Here is a 16516-nt window from a genome sequence, read left to right on the forward strand (position 1 = left end):
ACTGGCTACAGACAGCAGCTAGCGATTTCCAGTAGCAGCACCCAAAGCCGTTGCAGAAGCACCAACATCTGCTGCGGCTGCTGTTGTTGTTGTTGTTGTTGCCAGCAAAACGCGCGTGGCAGTCGCGTCTCTTTATGAACACGACGGCCCATCGTCGTTTGCGCCTATTACGGCTTGGGTAGCACACGAGGTTGCGCACTGCATCGTATCGTCAATCCATGACGCGTACCAGCTAAAGTTAACAGGCCGAACGTTTGAGGGCGAGGGCAAAAATGAAAAGGAACTTCACGAGCAGTCAATGAATGGAGCAAGCGAACACCGAACGGGTTGCGCAACAGATTGTCCAGAAGTAACAAGATAACGGCTGATTCGGGCCGGCCTGAAAATAACGAGAGTGCTGTGTCGCACACACCGAGCTCCTATATGCAGATATAATGGTACGATCCAGGTATTAATGAAATGAAATGGAGACATACACTAACAAATGTGCAACGTAATTACGAACAGGAAACATATGTGCGTGTCATAAACCAACTAGAGACTTGAGAGCGCACAAGGGCGACATATATATGTATCAGCCAGTTGTAAAGCTGAAAACGTTTCAATGAAACGCTTATCAATTACTTAGTTTCTTCCTCTTCGCTTACGTACGATGAGCTTTGCCGGATATTACGGGGTGAGTTAATTTGATACAACATGCTAATCTGCCTCCCTGCGCTGAGAGAAACACTAACCATGAACATTCGTCTAGTTTTATTGTACCACGAAATCCTAATCAGCCGCAGTAGAACGATATAGCTGTTAAGCGTTGCCGATGGTGCAACGATCTTCCGACTGACTCGTGGGTCGGACAGTTAACAGAAATGGGGTTGCGTATGCTGCAGCAGTGATTTGTTGTACCATAACCAGAGGTAGTACTTACTTCTTTCTGGCGGAAATGACATGTCGTGAAGTAGAAAACGCTGTAGATACTATTTCAAGTCAGCATTTGCATACAAGAAGCCAGACTGAATGTGACATGTATATTCGATGCAAGCACAGTGAGTTAGCAACAACGCTAAGTAGAAAAGCTGCCATTCTGTAAACGTCAGTATTGCTAGGAGCATAGTAATATTGTTGAGGAGAGCAGCCGTGTGCTTTGGCAGGAAGGAAATTTCGATCGTAAGAGCTATCGAAATGTTCTCACGTGAATATCGGTGTATGTATTACGTATGAATCGGGAAAGCGCTTGTGTAGCCGCATGGGAAATAGCCGCTGCGAGCTTAAACACGACGATAATTACTGAAGCGTTTAATCATTCTCAGGTCTTCCTGTGTCGAACGAACAATAACAGCAAAAGACTCATGACTGTCGATTTGCAAAGCAGAAAACAATACATATCCTTGTTTTTAGACGACTATTTTTCAGTCAATACTAGTGAGGATCTATGGAGACTGTGGTCGGTGACAGACGGCGAGTCCCTTGAACTATGCATACGATAATGTCATGTAGTTCGTGTAAACCTGATTCAGAATACAACGCGTAATGAAATAAACAAATGCTAAAAATAACTCGTTTGCTTATTTAAAAAAAAAGCTTTTAGTATATCAGCAAGTAAATACCGTAAATTACATAATACAGCCTGAGTATGCATCTATTTAGCGACCTTTCCAGTTGCAGGGTTATTAATGGAATATTTTTGGCCTCACCCTGCCCAGTTTAGGCCGCTTAAGTGACTAAAAGTCAGAATAATTTGTTCCTAGGATATTACTGAATCAATTCTGTTACCATAGGTATCTAATACCGTAGCGAAATTTTGGCACTACCCTTGCATATCTCTGCCCTTTTGCATTTACCTACGAAATTTAAACTTGAGTTACAGTTGCTCGGATCTACGCGGGAGCAAAACCAGTATATTAATACACAAAAAATCGATAGCATTCACAAACGGCGCTGTATGACGCACGAATTGTTTAGTCTGTTGTTTAAAATTCTACTACCAATAAATCCACAACCAGCCAAACAGTTTCAGCGAATTACAACGCGTGGTGGTTTTTCGTCTTCTCAGACAGGATTTGAATCTGAATGAATTCAAACTGTTTTATAACGTTGATACCTTTTAACTTAACAGTACGATCACCTCAACGTCTGAACGTCGTTTTTGCAGTAGGCATCGTGGGGAGCTTTGATCTGAAACACAATTCATCTGTGTATTACGCTAAAAGATCTGAAATAATTGTCCCGTTTGTAACTAAGGCGACCGACAGATGTATTTCTCAAGCAGTTGAACTCAATCAGCCAGCTCGCAATCGATCAACGACATTGTTCACAAATATTTCCTGTTCACTCTAGTTCAAAACAGACTTTGAATGATAACCAGATTAGTTTTGCTTTGGATAAGAACTATGGCACCGAGAACCGACAAAAACCATATATAAGCTCGGTTTTTAGAACGCTTTGGCTGACACTGGATGTTGTAACAAATAGCCAAATCTGACTATTTCTCGTACTTGAAGATGTCACCCGCTTCAGCCTCACTTCGCCTTCTCTCGCATCTTGTTTACTTCCGTGTTCCACTGCGGAGCGCCAGCTACTTTGCACAAACTCGCCCTTTTCCTCCGGACTCACCGATAGATACCGTCGGTCGTTTACGCAAGCAAAATCCGCGCTACGACTAACCCGGTGAGTGACTTAGCGAACCTACGAACTCATACTGTTGCAGGCATATACTGCAGTTAATCCGTTGCATAATCAATAAGCACGGTCAATCAACATAGGCAAATCATTCATTGCGCTCTTCCACAATCAGTTTATCCTCGTCAGTTTAGCTGTACCTGTTCCGTGTTGTTGAATCACTGTGTGAATATGTATGTGCAGTGTTTGTGAATGGGCATGTGCGTGTGATTGTATCTGTCCCAGTGTTAAATTTAATTCTAACCATAGCATGAAGCCAGTGGTCAGTAAACAGACAGACAATTTTCTCTTTTTGATAGCCACCGCTCAGAAACCCTAGTCCTTCATTTTGGTTGGTTTATGGTTCCTCGTCACCGCCGTAGCTGCAATATAAAGTCGCGTCTTCCTCATCGTTGATTGACCGTTCGCGAGCTGCCTGGTCGCTTCTGCTTCTTCATGCTAGATATCAGCCTCCCGTACTTTCCTTTCGACAAAAGTCTCTCTACTATTGAAGATGCAACACTGCGCGAAGGTGTCAGTCACTTCCTGCACGAGCATTTGTATTGAGTTAGTGGACGGCCAAGAGTGCGCAAAGAACGCCACCACACAGCCTAAATAGGCAAAATATGTTATATGGTATTATGATATGTTACAGAGTTCGCTGGCAGACATCAGCATTCACGAAGCCATCGATATCAATGTCCAGGGTATTGGCAAAAGCAACAATGATAGCAGCGGTCTGTGACAGTGACAAACGATATTAAATAATTTTCATTACACGAGATTTGGTTTTTTATGGACCAAGATGTTTGACGATATCGACTTTACTTTGTGAGTTGCGAAGACAACACCGAGAAGATGAAGAGATCATTTCGGTCGGCGAACAACGATCTTTCAAAGTAAAGTCTAAGATAGGGCTTTGCGTTAGGGTAAAAAATAGCGAAACTTGTTTTAGTTTACCGCTATTAAAAAATTGATTCTGTGAACGAGCAGCCAATTCGAATCGTTTACGAAGGTGCCCATCCGGTTTGCGTCATGTGTGGCAATCGACGTCATTGTACGCTTTGAATATAAGTCACCTGATTTTTGCTTGTAACTCAAAAAGCCACCAAACCACTACCGGTATTTACCTTCAAACGCCTATATATATATATATATATATATATATATATATATATATATATATGAATCGTTGTCCAATCGTTGTAGAGAATTATCAAATAGCCTAGTGGTTTAGTACATAGTACCGTTTATAAACAAGCATTGTTATCACACAGAACAAGTCCGACCGCCCGCAAGTCCGTTTAGTCGCAATCGTTACTGCTGCTACCGCTAACGCCTCTGGCAAAACTGCTGATATCGCTTTCATGGTAGGCCGTAAGGGACAAATTGGCGGTTTTCCCAGTCCACAATAGACCAATGCGCTATTCAACTAAATCAGCCTTCGCTCGTCGCGCTCAAATTAATTCAACCGACCGTAAAGTACTCTATCTGTCCGTTTGTTTGTTTGTTTATACCATGAGTTCTGACGAGGCAGAACAAACCGATTTCCTACATATGACAGCCACCCTCTAAAGACGATTGTACTACGACAAGCTATCATGAGAGTCATCGGCTTCATTCATCGCAAATAAAGTCAAGCGTCAAATGGGGCAAAATTTCAATTATATATATATATATATAATTGTACATATAATTGTATATATAATTGTTATATATATATGTTTGAATTTAATTGTACGCTTTTGTGTATATTTCCACTTTATATAAGTGGAAATATACACAAAAGCGTGCATTAGTAGTTGTTCAAGCGTGACTGAGCAGGCACGGTACACGCTATTAGAACTATATGCGATTATTACAGCATTGTTGTAAACTGCCGCAATCGATTTGTCAGGCACAAACCAAAGCCTCCCATTAGCAGACTGATTATTTCAAGTACCTAACGTCGTAGCGACAGGACGACAAAATTGTCTAGTTAATCCTATCTGCTTACGCGCAACCTATCTTGTTTTAACACTCAGTTATATAGGTTAAACATTTTTGTACACATACGTGTTTTAAGCGTACGTGATTAGATACATTAGAAATAGGTGATTTTGAATATTCGCCATACAATCTTTAATCCGCAATGTTCATATTCGTGGAAAAGCACGATAAAGTGGAGAAATGAGATTTATCATCGTGCTACGATCGGTCTGCTTGTGCTGCATTAAACAAATACTTTAGGCGTTTCATCAAAACATAGATATTGTCCACGCTCTATTATCACAACATCTTTTTTCCAGTGTACGAATGGAAATCATTTAAAAGACACAGAAAAAGTGACTTGTTCAGTCAGACATGTAATCAGATACTGCTCCGATGGTACCGACTCCGTTAGCACAGAGAGAGCTAAGACCCACCAACATGGAAGCTGTGCAGTGCGGATCTCGAAGTGGTCGCATGTACGGACGAGCGAACTGTACCTTCGCTCATTTAGCGCTGATAGTGATGTGCGCGTTCATCTTTATGTTGTCGCCAGCTGCTTGGTCCTATCGAAATTTATTGCCTAAGTACTGTCGCCATAAATGAAGTAGAGGTAGACAGTAACGCTATTATTATTATTATTATTATTACCATTGGTGTAACAGAAAAGGTCTTCTCGCTGTCCAAGTTTTTTTTTTTCGCCTAATAGAACGACTAGCTTCAAAATCGGATCGGATAGCCTCGACGGTGATACTACCAAGAGTCCTTGGAACAAATGTCGTCTTCGGAAATGTGTACAATTATACGTGATATGACTATGAAACTGAAAATACTGTACAGAAATTATTCTCAAAAATGTCAATTTCAAATACGAAGCGAAAGCCATACTCAAACGAGCGATGATAGGGTAAAAGTTACGCAAGAAATTGCAAACAATGGTCAGGAGTGTCTCCTAACACCTAAAGATAATCTGCATTCGATGGGTTCCTTTGTTTCAATTCAACAATATGCTCGTAAAACAACAAAGCTAGTCAAACCTAAAGAACAAGAGTTATTAAAATGTTAAATAAAATTATGAGAAAATAGGTTACTCTTGCAATGCACCTGTGATTTCCTGTTAGTTAAGACACACGATAACAAGAACACAGTTTAATACAATTGTATTCCGACGAAAATATAGTGGTTATCAAATGCTCTCATCCTCACACATGCATGACCAACGAATAATGTCTTCCAGCAAATTTAGCTGAAAAAGCTCGAAAGAACGTTTGCCCTTCGATTGAATACTTTGACCACCGTCAATTTGGGAAACAAAGACGGGAACAAGCCGTATTACCAAATGTTGAGTGTATGACGTCCTCCCCCAATGTTCTATTCTTAGAAATCGAGTTTTTTTTCCTTCTCCTACTTCAGCCAAGTCCTACTTCAGGACTACTTCAGCCAAATGCAGTGCACCTCCAGGAGTTCTACGTAACATGAACATATATGGGTTTAATCTAATCACCCATCTCTATAATATATTAATATTAAGAATATTTACGATGATCACTGAAAAATAAACCAGCACTTAGGCTGGTGTAGTATCCGACACATTCTCAACGACGAATAGACTGCCTGTTGGCATACTGTAACATATCGTTCACGGATAATGCAAGCATGAATTTACTGTGAATGCAATAAGCATCCAGATCATACAAAACGGCATTAAGCCTAGTTTACTACTGTTTTTCGGCGACCACAACCAATGAAAAAGGTTATCATTATAGGCAATCCTAACAATCATCAAAACAGCCCTAAATTCCCCTGCCGGTCGTCAACGCGCTCGAAGAGCTAGGTGCAGGCATCACCTTTCTGACATGACGATAAAGTCGAATTGTGTACCACACGCAATTTCCACTTCACGCGACTGTGATGTCTACTCGCAGTTAGAAAGACCGCCCCTTCGGGCGTCCTGATGCCTGCCTGTCCATATTCAGTGGTCCACTGATTCTAAACTACAGGTTTAGAAATCATTCAATTTAATGAACGCACATTCACAGCGTCGTTTTTGTTCTCTTTTGAATTCGTCTCAAACTCAATCATGGCCACATCAACTTCGTATCTCCTACGAAATTTTTTACTAGTGCTGATCCAATCGCATAAGTTTCTCAATCACGGAACTTCTCTCAAGCCACCACAGAACAACTGACATTGATAACTACCATTAGAGCACAGCTTGGCCAAGAATAAACAATTATGAGAAATTGAAGTCACGAGCAGCGGAAGCCCAGTCATGGTCAACTACGCTGCATACTGTAGCCGCAAATAAAACGAAGGTATAGTGCACCCACAAATATTCAAATATAATCAAAGGCGCGCAGTACTCGTCATTGAGTGATCTGCCCACGTTATAGCTGAAATGTTATTTTTTGTTAATAACATTCACATTTGTATGGCCTGTACTACTTACTTGAACAGGCTGGGAACCTAGTAGGGCGCCGCCTAGCGAAAGAGCGAAAAATTTCACTGTAGCGAACATCTCGTTTGACTTACATACTCTACATGCGGACGGAGAATTTTGCTTGTTATTGGCAAGTCACCTTTTGGCCTATAAGCCAACGGGTACCAATCATTAATGATGCGATCGAAAAATAGTTTGTTAAAGGACTTGTCTTATAGCTACTTTTATGTGCTTATTTCTAATAGCTACTTTTTAGTCACACTGGAATCACTGTAACACGCTAGTATAGAAATAACCGAATCTGTAACTACATGTTTGCATATTTACCGTAGCTCGTCTTCAGAAACTGAGTACACATAGTATATCAGTAATATATTGTTTCACGGCAAAGTACGTTACTTGAATTTTTCTGAGGATATGATAGATAAATTACCGAAGGTGAAAACCGAGCCAAGCAGATGAAGACATTGTGTAAAGTACTGTCAAAGCCCCCAACGAATTTCGCGTTGGTCGAAGCCAAAGCGCCGGTCAATAAACTGATGCCTAGGAAGGATTTGTATCGTTCTCACACGAAGCTCATGGCTTTCCTACATTACTTTACGTGGTTAGCAGAAGTAAATAATTGAAAATCAAAATACATCGGGATCGCAACAATGGGGCGGAAGCGTTTAGTTGACTATACCTCCGTGGTCTCTCAGCCTTTTCCTAGACCCAGTACTTTTCCAATGACTAGCTTTGATGGGGACTTCGTTGTTGTGCTTGCGTTAAAAATTTTGTAGTAGTGACTTTGGCTACTACAATATTGTAAACTATTCCATCGGCTATTACAATATTGTAAACTATTTCATAATTTTTTGCTCAACTGTTTCATTCTCCTACCGGTAATACACCGCTGTGAAGCGGTGCAGTTATGCTGAGACTCTGTATTTTAATAGCCCGTATAACAAAACCCGCTTGCTTTGCGCGGCTGTCGAATTGCTGCTTAGGAACCCAATCACTACTCAAATAACAGAAGACACCAGAATAAGAGGGGTACTTTGTTTTACGTCTCAAAAGTGATTTTTTTTTTTCAACTTTATTAATACTCTACGGAACATCTCAAGCAATTATTTTTTTGCAATATGCTTCGTTGTCTGTTGGACTTCGTCTAGCGGTTTATTAGAGGTGCGTCCATTATCTGACATCTGACCTATATCGTCATTAATGAACTACCCTTGCTACCTCAACTCCCCCGCTAAAGATCTGGTTGAGCGCGAGCGCAATGGGAGCTCTAATAATAGTCACTATGGAAGCTTATCCCATAAGACTAGTGGATAGTTTACGATATATGACTGATGTATGAATGGAAAAAGTATTCAACACAAAATGTAGGGCCACCGCCTTAGCAAACAGTTGATAGACTGATAAACACCGACCGCCTTAGCAAACAGTTGATAGACTGATAAACACAGGACATCGGTGACTTGAGTATGATCACTGTATATAACTTTACATTTCAAGCACAAGCGACTAGAATTGATAGTCACCCAGTTCCAACAGTTAGCTATAGATAGATACAACCTGCCTATCTAAAGCCGTGAGGCCGAAAAACGAATCAATGCGCAGATCTCCCCATCTTGCACGGAATCATCTTCATCCGATTTCTTTATACTAATGCTACGCGGGTAGATTGCAGCGGGTCGAACAATCGGAAAACGATAACGTTGTCAGCACTGCATTTGGCTACGCCGCTCTGGAGTATAGATATCACAGCGACACGGCGAACTTTACGGAGTGCTCATTATTTTTATTTTACACCAAACAACACTCGATTGATCCCTATATCCATTGACTCGACATTTACAGAATTGCCAAACTATCGGTTTAATCAGAACAGTACCCGTATTGAGTAATTTCGGCGTACCACCTAATGAGAACCTTTTTACATGTTTGCGCGTATTCCAGTGTGTAATAATTCATTCAGACCCCTTCAGAGCAGACCATATAGCATTTGTTAGCATGCAGCTTTTCTGCCCATCCACAAACCACGAACAATAAACACCCCCCGAGGGTGCTCGGTTGAGTGAATTCCTGCTCATACTCTGCAGTAGTAGCCTCTGCCGATTTCGGACCGCCTGATAGGCTGGTAGACAGTGCTGATAATCACCTTCAGTACCAGTGACGGAGTTCAGCACTTCGGACATTCAGAGAGAAGCAGACACACAACCCCAGCGAGGGACCGCGTAACCTACGTATAGCTCAACCCCACGAAGACCAGTGTTCTCCTTGATCTCGTGAAAGCATTATGCCTGCCCCACACTCCATTATTGGCGCTGGCGCCGGCAAAAAATGACAAATTGAGCTCAAATTTAGGCCTACCTTGCAATTTTCTCCGATCAGCCATGGTTAGATTCGTCGGAAGCTGGCTTCGAGCATTTCACACGATCGGCGGGAGTCGATGGTCCCGCGATGGCTGGTTGGTTCGTTAGTATTTTTTTTTCGTGGGCAGACCGTCGCTGCAATTGCGACCAAATCTTTGTTCTTGTCGTTGTGCTTATTCCGGTTGTGTTTATCCTGATTCTCGTTCTCCTCGCAATCGCTGTCCCTGGTTTGTTCTTGACGTCTCGATCTCGCTCCAGCGCAGGTGCCGCTGTAAAGCCTTTTTTGCTGTCAAACCAACAATCGTTTCCGGTGGCGATCGGTAATCTCTTCGTTCGATATTGAGAGGTCCTAACAGTTCCCGGTGCAGTTAATCTGCTAACAGGACCGGTAGTAGCAGTCGTGAGATAACAGGAGCCTCGAATGCCCCTGTAGTCGCTGCTGTATCTGCCTATGCAACTGCTAACTGCAACTCTAATTCGTAACGCTGCTGATGTTGCCGCCACCTCTGCACGCGCCGTACAAACACGAACTGTTCCTGGCAGGTTGTCCGTGTTGATCGGAGGGGGTTCCGATGGCGTACCCTGTAAGACAGATCGTGAGTACTTAGGTCGGATTTAGCCTGGACTGCCCGCAGCGACGACTGGTATTACGTGACTTAACGCACGTTCGCAGCGCGTTAGCTAGTTAACTAAGCTAGTTGGTAAAACTGGATAAGGAGCTGCGGCCGCGACTTAACTGTTGCCGCTCTTGCTGGCGGCTTCGCGTCGACTTGCAGCTTTACCGCAGTTGCGTCGGCTTTGCTGGCGCTGCTTCTGCAGTTTGATTCGGCTCGATTTGGTTCGCTTACGCTCAGCACAATATAGCAGCAGCACCGCACATCCACGACGACACCAACTCGCAACGTCGTCCTCTACGGCAGAACGCTGTTTCGGCTGAAACCGCTGCTTGTACGGCCAACTAACCGCGATGGCGTTCCGTGCGGCGGCGGCGGCGGCGTCGGCGGCGACGACGACGACGACGGTAATAGTTGTTACTGCCACTGCAGACTGCTGTGGACAGAATCGCTGCCACTGGCTGAGGGCTGCCCGCTGTTTGTTTGGCCTATCAGCTCCTACTGTTCCAGGCTGGTCGGCTGACGGCACAGGCTGGAGGCGACGGGAAAAATTCAATGCAAAAATCCAATCGCTTGAGACACTGAATAGAAAAAAACGGAACACTGGTACGGTACAGGGCACACAGCACAGTAACACACCACCTACGCAAAACACAATAGCTCGCTGGCTGACCCGAATGGCACCACAGTCGCTCAACTAGATAATTTCTATTTTTTGCTGGCGTTTTCGTCGTCACCCGATTAAGCCACTACAACAAATCAACACCATTGCGGGTTCACTGAAGGATACCAGCGAGCGAGAACCGCCACGGCGGTCGATGACGGGTGTTTCAACTGAACCAAATCAAGCTGTTCCTCCGCCAAAAACTTAGTGATTTGACGATGTATCCAATAGATAGATGTTGATGTTGTGCACAAACGATCACCAGCAATCTTTTTCCCTCGGCTGCTCTAGATACATTGATATCACTGATAGCCGCCGTATTGCTTGTTGCAGTCGCTTCTCGTTGTACGGCTGGCGGATGCGGTACGTCAAGGTGATGTTGTGAGTGGGCTCGTGCAAGGGTCCGCAAAAGACACGGATTTGCACAGCGCTAAACTAACTATGCGACCCTACGACTTCTTGGGCTTCGTTTCGACGAAGCCAATTCGTTCGGCGAGTCTCACCAATTGCCAACAACCATCTGATGATACACGGTACAATAGACATGCAAGCAATGGCTTGTGCAAGCAAATACCGATCGTTTTCTTCATCTAGAACCTCAACCAGCTTCCGTTGCTCGGTTGATTCGCTCAGGATCGCTTGCTTGCTTGCTTGGTCGCTCACTCACTCAGTCAGTCGGTCAGTCAGTCGTCGTTTCTCTTGTGTCTGTGTAGCAAGACGAAAGTGGTCTAAAGCCCAGAAGGCAGACTGCTGCTGTTACTGCTGCTGCTAGTTGTAGCAGCGGTAATAGCTAGCTACTCGCTCATACAGGCAGATCTACGCTCAAGGCGAGCTTCGTCGTCGTCATCGACGATGTTGTGGAGATGGAAGCGGGCGATCCGCCAGATCAGCAAACTTGCCACCGCTATTTAGCTGAGCGCGCCACCGCACAGAGGATCGTGCGCCTAGAGCTTGTGGCTTGTGTTTTTATATATTTTTATATAAATTTGTATAAGCTTACACATTTTATAAATACATATATTTTATCTGTATAACACAGCAGTATGTAATGGAATAGGTTTATATGAGTGTGACAGATTACATAGCAAATAGGAAAAAAAAGTTTTTTTTTTTTGTTTTGAAATAAGAATAATTTTGCGTTCAAGCTTATCCTTTGCTAGCATTTTGTTGTAGTTTAGTAGAGTAGTTTTTAGTCAGTTACCGGTGAGGCGTCTGATCTGAATCGACCCGGACTGTGGGTCACTTGAAATCGGGCGATATTCACAAAGGTCAACGTGGTTCAAATTACTTAGCTCGTCCAAGTTGGACGCTCCGACATTACCCATAAAAAAAATAATTATTCAAATCTACAACTACAAAGGTATGTTGTAAATGTTTGGTATACGTTAATGCTATAATTAATGAGAGTTATATACTTTGCCTTTATTTAAAATTTGGTAATCCAACGTCTTCTTCGTTTAACGAATCAAGAAGTGTGTTGGATGTCACGTTGTTCAACAATTAATTTTCTTGTAAAGGCATTCACGAAACGATATGTTTCACGCATATTCAGGCAATTATTCCGGCCGAAGTAGTGCTTTGGGGCAGTAATATATGTAAAACCCAAGGTATTTTTCCCCAAGCTCCATCCATAAGTTTTGTTGAATCAATAGATTGTTTAAAGCATGAATGCATAACCCACTTGCGTTTGCACATCTCATCGTTGAAAACTATTCTAGAAAAGGCTTAAATCTTTAACTCTTAAGTAAGAATTATAGACTGCCCACTTCTCCATTCGTCAGTGCATTGTCAGTATCTTCCTGTTGTTTAATAACTACTAGCTACAGATGAAGTATAAAATAATTAATTTTTTAATTACCGATACGCCATAGCTGTTATTTACAGTGCGAAACTGTTTTTTTTTCGTTTTTGCTTCGTTCTTACTTCTTAAAATTCGTTATGTCTACTGACTTGGCTAGATAAATTACTGAAGGGATTTGGTAGGCCTGACATATTGAAATTGTCATATTTAGTTTTACTTTCGATCGAGTCCAATCAATCCACTTAAAACAAATCGCTTCTAAATTTACGTGTCTATCGGTTAAAGGCCACCTGGCAACATTCGAAACGCGACACGTCGTGTTTTTCATCACGGTCGAGGGTTCTGTTACTGTCCTATGCAAAACCGTGCGAAACTTCTAACATTGAACTTTAAAGTTTATCTGTGTATTACTAAGCCAGCATTAGTGACCTTTGTGAATTAATCTTGTGTTTGTTCTGGGTAATGACAAAAGTTCTGGCAGTATTTGCTGTACCCACATATGCATAGGTAGAAAATGCATTTCTTATACTTCGCAAATTCAGTTCCACAAAAAACGCAATGTTTAAATGTCGGGGGGGGGGGGGGGCCTTTTTCTGGTATCTCAAACCGTGGAAGATTTTTTCGTGACAAATATGTGTAGAGTTAACGTTAAAAATGTGTGATGCTTGCAATATTGTTATAAATATTTTTACTGTTCAAATATAAATTAAATATTTCTTCTGCGTCCTCAAACTTTTCACTGGCTTTTATATGTATTACTGTGTTTTAGGAAATTATTGAAAAACATTCCGCCTCAACACTTCTAGCCGCTTTACTCAACCCCTGTCCAAAATCACAAAGTCAATCATCCAGCAAAAGTATCCTGCACAAATTTGCTAATAAAAGTCGCTTTTCGATGATCAAAGCCTACCCAAAGGTGGATTTCGAAGCGCTCAACTTAAAACTCAATGTTTTATTGCTTTATTGTTTAAGCTATCAAAGTTTTATTGCTGTGAGACTCACTGGGTGCCTGTTATTGAAATTTATAGAATCGGCGTATTTGTCTGGTTTAGTTGTTTTGGCAAACGATGACAAACACCTTAAGCGACATGGCGACCTCTCCAGGTTGCTGAAAGTTCAAAATCAGATTTTTGTGAGACAGCATTAAAAAATTGTATGTGGACGAACACAGAAAGGCCTCGTAGACAATTCAATATAAATAGACAATATCTTTATCTTCAAATAAATTTTGATTTTTTAAACAAAAAATAAATTAAACTAAATAACATAAACTAGTGACGACGAGACACGCGAACAGCACACCTTTGCGCGAGGCGCACTTCTAATTTGCGCGCCACTTTTTTTGGCCGAAACCAAACGCTTACAAACTCACACAACGATCGCAGCGCCGTCTCGTACATCTCTGTCTTTGTCGATTTGCTGCGAATCGCTGCTCCCTTTCCCTCGTTCACTTTATATCTCAGTTCCCTTCATGCAGCACTGTCGCATGTCTGGCGAAAAGACGACGGCTTGCAGTTGGTCTCAATCGGTTGGTGGCCGTTGTTTTTGGAGTGGGCACACCAATAGGAAAACAAGCGCAAGCACTCAATTGCAGTTCTTAAACCCAAGGAGTGAGCTAGCGAGTGTACGAAACAGTAACAGCAGCGTCGTGGCAAGCGACAGTATCGAAACTGTGTGCGTTAAATTGCTCCTTTCGATCAAGCTCGCTACAACGAATCGTTATCGCGTATTTCCAATAAGTTTGAGACGACGGCAACGCTAGAGACGTAACTCCTTTGCCTGTCCGGTCTTACTTGCGGCCAAAAATTGTTAATCCAGGCGACGATCTGACGATTGAATTGTGTTCGGTGGTCAGGTCGTAGAAAGTCTAGTTTTTAAGACGGTGTGTTTGGTGTTGGTTATTTTGCTGTTAACCGTAATTACAATAAAGTGTAGTGGCAGTAAGAGTTCTGCTGGGCTGAGACGGCGACGAATGCTAGCTTTCGACAAAGGCCGAGGGTAGCGTTATTGGGATCGCTGCGGTGCACGTCGCCATAGGTCTGAATGGAACTTTGTATGGCTGGCGGTAGCAGAAGTTCGATTTAGACGCGCAGCTACTGTATAACTGTAAATACGGAGTTGGCTAGCGAGTTGCAGTAACGCAAATAACTAATTGCTTCGTCTTTCCGTTAGCATTGTCCCAGCTGGCTTTCGACCCCGGTCAGCCTTTTGTGGTGTTTGTGTTGTAGTTCGTCTCAGTATCACGTATAAGCTCACGTATCGGACTCTGTCGTACATCAAAGCCAGTTGTGTTACGTCATCGGTTTTTCGTTTGTCAGTATCACAGGAGGATCTTGCTTGCAGTTACAAGTAGTATTGATAAAAAAAGGTGGGTGTATGGTAATTGTGTAACCTTGTGAATAATATTTGGATTTACGGGAGCGTACTAATCAATCCAGAAAATTATACTGTTTGTCTGTGTAGCCATTTATTATTGTATCTTTCAGGCTGTAGTCCAGCTATAGAAGGCCCTCATTTTTTTATAATCAAATCTGCAAGGCTTTTAGAACAGTTGCTGGCGACGGGTTGTAGCCACAAATGAAAATATGGCAATTATTCTATTTTAAAAATGAACTAATGAGCAAGAAGGTAAGAACTGCCCAATAGCCTACCGGCGCTTGTTCAGCGGCGTTAGTTTCCGAGGCCATGAACAGCCCTAAGCGTCATAAGCACGCTGATTTAAAATAAAGCATGTTTTTTTTTGACAAAAAAAGACAGGGTTTCAAATGTCAATTTTATTAGAATATGTCGTATGCGTTTCTAATTATATGTAAACTAATTAGCCTAAAAATTAGTCTAAATGCTTATTTACGAAATTCTGCTTTCATGAGTAGAATATCATCGAATATTCTACTGCTGGATATGGGACAATTTCAATTTTTTTCCTATAGTATTATAAATCCGATTTAATCATTTAGAGTCAAAGGCGAGAGTCAAAATATTAAAAAAATGCCCGATCATGAACTCTGATCACTAGGTGTAATGGTAGCGAATGTATTAGATATTTACTTGTGAAATCTGACAAAATACAAAAGCATTCTGATCCGGTATTTTCATCGCACTGGTTTGAAAGCAACGAGGCGAGACTGTTTTGAAAGCGTCTGTCTGCTTCTACTTTATAATAATAATACTGCATACATGTATCTAATATTTGATTTTACATCTTTGTGTACCTTTGAACGTACGAATTTCTGATACTTTTGTGTGTATCATTATATATCATTGAAGAAATCATCAAGATCTCATCGTTGGTCATACATGTATGCAAGAGGCAACTGAAGGAAGTTAAAATACGTATTTTGTGAGTAAAGCAAAGTTTACCGCAGAAAAAGCATCACATGTCTATTGTTCTAGCTTCAGGCCCATCATAACATACGAAGCTGCTAGCTAACAGAATTGATAGATACGACATGAAACATAAGACGGTATTAACACAACGCCGTCTGACGATGTTATGTGATGACAATGTATGCACTACGTCTTGATAGCTTGCGATTTTAGCACGTCACATATTGGTTATCGTCCAAGTGTGAATTAACGCCGGAAAGGTGCGCTTGGCAGAACATGGAGAGTATGTAAATTATTTTTGTAGTGCACTTAGACGCGTTTTTGGCAATTTTAAAATACCCGAATTTAAGGACAGATGAGCTGTAGTATTGTAATACTGACATGTATGATATATTATTTAGTTTTCTCTATTTAAAGTATAAAGCATTTATTCCTTGTGGTAATTACGATCTTTTAAGGAATATTCACATCTTCGCCGAAGTTGCTGATGAATCAGTGTGACAGCTTTCTTATAGTACACACAAATTAATATTAAATGTGAACATTCAGTAATACTGTAGGTTGATAGAAACATGTCGCTGCCGAAATTTGATATGTAGAAAAAGCTTAAAATCCGATAAGCTAATATATCTTAATATTTTGCTCGGACTCTTTGTTATCGGATTTGTTTTAATTATTATTATTTTATAT

The 16516-nt window shown here is 41.7% G+C and overlaps 2 protein-coding genes and 1 long non-coding RNA gene across 4 annotated transcripts in view; 1 reads left to right on the forward strand and 2 right to left on the reverse strand.

Annotated features, from left to right (window-relative positions):
- Not3 (CCR4-associated factor Not3) overlaps window positions 1-11654 on the reverse strand; it is a 29693-nt gene extending 18039 nt beyond the window's left edge. Inside the window, exon 1 of the mRNA XM_022849321.2 lies at window positions 9419-11654. Within this exon, the coding sequence (XP_022705056.1) occupies window positions 9419-9443 (25 nt within the window). The 5' untranslated portion in view covers window positions 9444-11654. The remainder of the gene's footprint in view (window positions 1-9418) is intronic.
- A 1795-nt stretch (window positions 11655-13449) lies between these two features.
- On the reverse strand, window positions 13450-13940 carry LOC147752221 (uncharacterized). Its single transcript, XR_015314647.1, has 2 exons — window positions 13802-13940; window positions 13450-13607 (listed from the first exon to the last, which is right to left on the reverse strand). It is a non-coding gene; the product is annotated as an uncharacterized LOC147752221 (long non-coding RNA).
- Window position 13941: 1 nt separating this feature from the next.
- LOC111269589 (uncharacterized) overlaps window positions 13942-16516 on the forward strand; it is an 11047-nt gene continuing 8472 nt past the window's right edge. Inside the window, exon 1 of one of the 2 annotated variants that reach the window (XM_022849316.2) lies at window positions 13942-14867. The gene's annotated coding sequence lies outside the window, so the exon portion shown is untranslated. The remainder of the gene's footprint in view (window positions 14868-16516) is intronic. The other variant, XM_086972151.1, reaches the window with a different exon arrangement.

This window comes from Varroa jacobsoni, unplaced genomic scaffold, assembly GCF_002532875.2.
Source record: "Varroa jacobsoni isolate VJ856 unplaced genomic scaffold, vjacob_1.0 scaffold_1398, whole genome shotgun sequence".
NCBI classification, from domain to species: domain Eukaryota; kingdom Metazoa; phylum Arthropoda; class Arachnida; order Mesostigmata; family Varroidae; genus Varroa; species Varroa jacobsoni.